At 38.4% G+C, this 3493-nt stretch overlaps 1 protein-coding gene across 1 annotated transcript; it reads right to left on the bottom strand.

Moving 5' to 3' along the window:
• Positions 1–437: 437 nt before the first annotated feature.
• On the bottom strand, positions 438–1004 carry LOC132195374 (cilia- and flagella-associated protein 20-like). Its single transcript, XM_059617322.1, has one exon. It carries the CDS (start codon positions 1002–1004, stop codon positions 438–440), a length of 567 nt encoding a protein of 188 aa, XP_059473305.1.
• Between the last annotated feature and the right edge of the window lie 2489 nt (positions 1005–3493).

The raw sequence follows: 3493 nt of genomic DNA, 5'->3' as shown, positions 1-3493 counted from the left end.
ATTAGCATAAAAATGCCCCCCTGCTGGTGGTTCAGTGTCCGTCTCTTTGCACGGCTGTATAATTTTAATTTCTCACCAGCTGCCTGATGCTTCTTACGTGACATTCGCGGAGAGAAAAAGCTGATTGAATAAATATAAATTAGTTATTTTTTTATTAAATAATGGAATATTTGGTTATTTAATTGTTCTTAAAATGTTACTTGCGATTTACATTATACGATTAATTATTTAATTTGATGCTCTAAAAATAATTGAATATGATACAAATAATACTGTGATGCAACTATTTTTAAATTCATCTTTAGAAACACATTTCTACTTTTTATTAGGAAGTATTTATTTGGATTTTTTTTAAATGGTTCTTTAAATAAGTAGCAACGCAATTGATCTATATTGCACTTTTCTTTGTAATAAAATTCGGCCAGTGTCTCGCGAGCTCACTTCTTTGGCAGGGAGATTTTGAACTCGGTCGGCAACTCGTCGTCCGAGTAGAGTCGGTCCGAAAAGTAGACCCTGCGGATGCGGCAGTTGGCGTGGATCTGGACGCGCTGGGTCTCGACGTAGTTGGTGCCGTAGGCGCGTCTCGTGAAGTCGGCCAGATTGAACTGGATCTGGTTCCAGCCGTCGTCCAGCCGCATCGGCATCGTGCAGATGAACGGCTTCACCTTGGTGGTCGACTGGTAGTTGCTGGAGCGGAAGCGCCGCCGGATGTTCTTGTCGTCCAACACCTGAACTTCGAACGAGAAGTACTTCTTCATGTTCTTGACGGTCATGACCAGGATGGGCAGGCGGATGGCCAGACTCTGGCCGGGGTCGGCGGGACACGTGATGAAGCAGGTGTTGACGTTGGCGCCGACCACTTCCAGCACCAACGAGTGCAGGTCGTCGTCCGTGATGCGCTCGATGTGGCCGTTGCGCACGTTTTTGTCCCAAATCTGCAGCGGTTTGCTGCCGAGGCTGTACAGAATGGAGAGGAAGTCGTTCTGGAACTTGTTTTTGAACATCTTGCAACCGTTTTCAGCAAATTCAGTCCTAACAATCAGCCTCCAACAAACACAAAATAGTATGCGAAAATGGCGTTTCAACCAAGCCACAACAATTGGGCTCCTTAACAATTAAAAAAAAGCTCAATATTTTTTTTATAGGAGTAAATTCAGCTAATTTCACAAATTAAAATTAGAAAAAAAAAACTGGTAAAGAAAACCCGTTGTTTCCAATCAATTGCATTATAATAGTGAAGTTATAATGGACCGACACTATTTCAAGATAAAATTCTAAAAAAAAAGGAAATTAACCGAGGCTGGAATTTTGGATGTTTCAACAAAATTTGAGCTAATGGTGGTTTCATCCAGCAATTCATTTTTGAAACTTTTCAACTCAATATTATTTTTGAACAATATAATAAATTTTTGTAACGATTAGAAATAATAATAATAGTCCGATACTTCCGTATTGAATTTCCGTATTGAATGAAGAATAAATAAATGGAAATGATCATCTCCTTGAGTGTCAACTTCTTCAAACAAATAAATAAATATAAGTAATTAATTTGTACACATTCTGCATTAATTTTACACTTTTCTGTTGAATAATTTTTCAACAATTAATTTAATATATTAGTAAAACATTGTGTTTGCACTTAAAATGGCCACTGCCACTGCTCAGAGCCAGCGCATAATGAATCAATAATTTTCAACCCCTTCGTGTGCATCTGTCACCAAAGGGCGCGCTCGGCTGGTCACTTTGCAAGTCATTTAATGAGTCGGCGCTGCAGAAAATCGAGAGCGATGTGTATAATTTCCCGCATGCGAATGTTCACTGATCCCGGCGCGGCGAGTTATTAAAACCCGTCCGGCATCTGCAGATGGGGTGGCGATTAACATCAGGGCGGGGGTTGTTGTTTTGTGCGTGCGGCCGAAGCGTTGCATGCAAATAGCGTAACAGCAACTGTCACTTGGCCGCTTTTGCTCCCTACCCCGTTATTATGTTTGATTCCGCTGCCGTAAATTTTCCCACACGTGTCCACGAATTTAAACGTTGATGTTTTTTGCCCGCGTAATTAATTTGTTCTTTTAGAAATGAAATTTAAGAGTAATATTTACTTGCTTTTAATATTGTTTAGGAGGGAAACATTTCAGAAAATTTAAATAAAATAGCTTTGTATTATCATAAATGTTTTGCTCCTTAACAATTAAATGTGTGATAACCAAAATTTTAAACGTTGGTCAAATAGTTAATAATTTGACTTTTCGTTTAAATTTTTGAGTTGTTAATTTCAAGTTGCAAGACTATTCTTACTTGGAACAAGAACGAGGCAGAAAATTACTTGTGGAAACGAAATAAAACCAATTTTTCAGTCTTTGCCTGCCCAACACAAAGAATTCAATAAAATAGACATCCGCGCCTAGTCAAAAAGTTTCCCACCCTCTGCAAGAAATTTTTTCTCAAACAAATTGTTTTCAGAAGTTACGAATGCAAACAAATTGTTTTCAGAAGTTACGAATGCAAACAAATTGTTTTCAGAAGTTATGAATGCAAACAATTGGATGTAACAATTTGACAAAAATAAACAAAAAAATAACAATGCAAATATTTTGAAGGCTTTCAAATAGTAAAATATTTCATATACCGTATCGTTAATAAAAGTTTAAAATTTAATTGAAATTAAATTATTATTGTTGTTTATTTGTCTAAATTGTTACATCACATAAAAAACTGTTGGAATTTTTGTTTTAAAGCTAAAAAAATTAATACAATTTTTAATAAATATTTATTTTTTTTAAACAGTTTAAATTTAATAATTTGTAATTTCCCTATTTATATTATTTATTAATTTATTTTTTTACTTATTTAATTGCCTCTGCTTCTGATATAATTAATGTCGCACCAATTTTTCGCCTGATTGAGCGGCTAATCGAAGTTCACGGTGCGATTGAGCATTTGGCTGAGCAAGCAAAATGCAAATCATGAAACCACGACGCAGGTGGGCTCCACTTCATTAGATGCAAATCGGCTGCACCGTTCGCGGCGAGGGATTATTTACTGCACAGTGGCAAGCACCCCTGGTGTGGTGTGTGTTGGTTTGTCGGCGGTGTGTAATTATCCTATTAGGGCACACCTTGGCACCTGGTTAGGCCCTTGCTTTGCATATGTGCACGGAAAGGGAGAGAAAAATCGTGACTGCTGCGTTAAGTAGCAGGATAAAGGGCAAGCTGGCATGCGATAATGGCCGCCTAATGCGCCGACTTTAACAAACAGCCACCCTTTCGGCACGCAACCCTTTATGCAGCACCATCGCGTATTTTCAATTTTTCTTTATATTTAACACACATCATGCCTCCTGCCGCTGTCGAGCGTGATGTGTGATACGAGCAGGGGACGTTTTTTGCCCAGCCTGCAGATAACGGGGCTCTCGTGCACAGCAGTTTGCAAATTCGCACCCACATTAAAAATTTTCATTCGCCACTTTTTCAAACGCAGGCGTGAGTTGCTC

Source organism: Neocloeon triangulifer, unplaced genomic scaffold (assembly GCF_031216515.1).
Source record: "Neocloeon triangulifer isolate White Clay Creek 2 clone unplaced genomic scaffold, ASM3121651v1 ptg000009l, whole genome shotgun sequence".
In the NCBI taxonomy this organism is placed as follows: domain Eukaryota; kingdom Metazoa; phylum Arthropoda; class Insecta; order Ephemeroptera; family Baetidae; genus Neocloeon; species Neocloeon triangulifer.
This window is presented reverse-complemented; position numbering and strand designations above follow the sequence as displayed.

What these genes read in the sequence shown, in the direction of transcription:
- LOC132195374 (XM_059617322.1), bottom strand. Translation starts at nt 1,004, where the DNA reads ATGTTCAAAAACAAGTTCCAGAACGACTTCCTCTCCATTCTGTACAGC.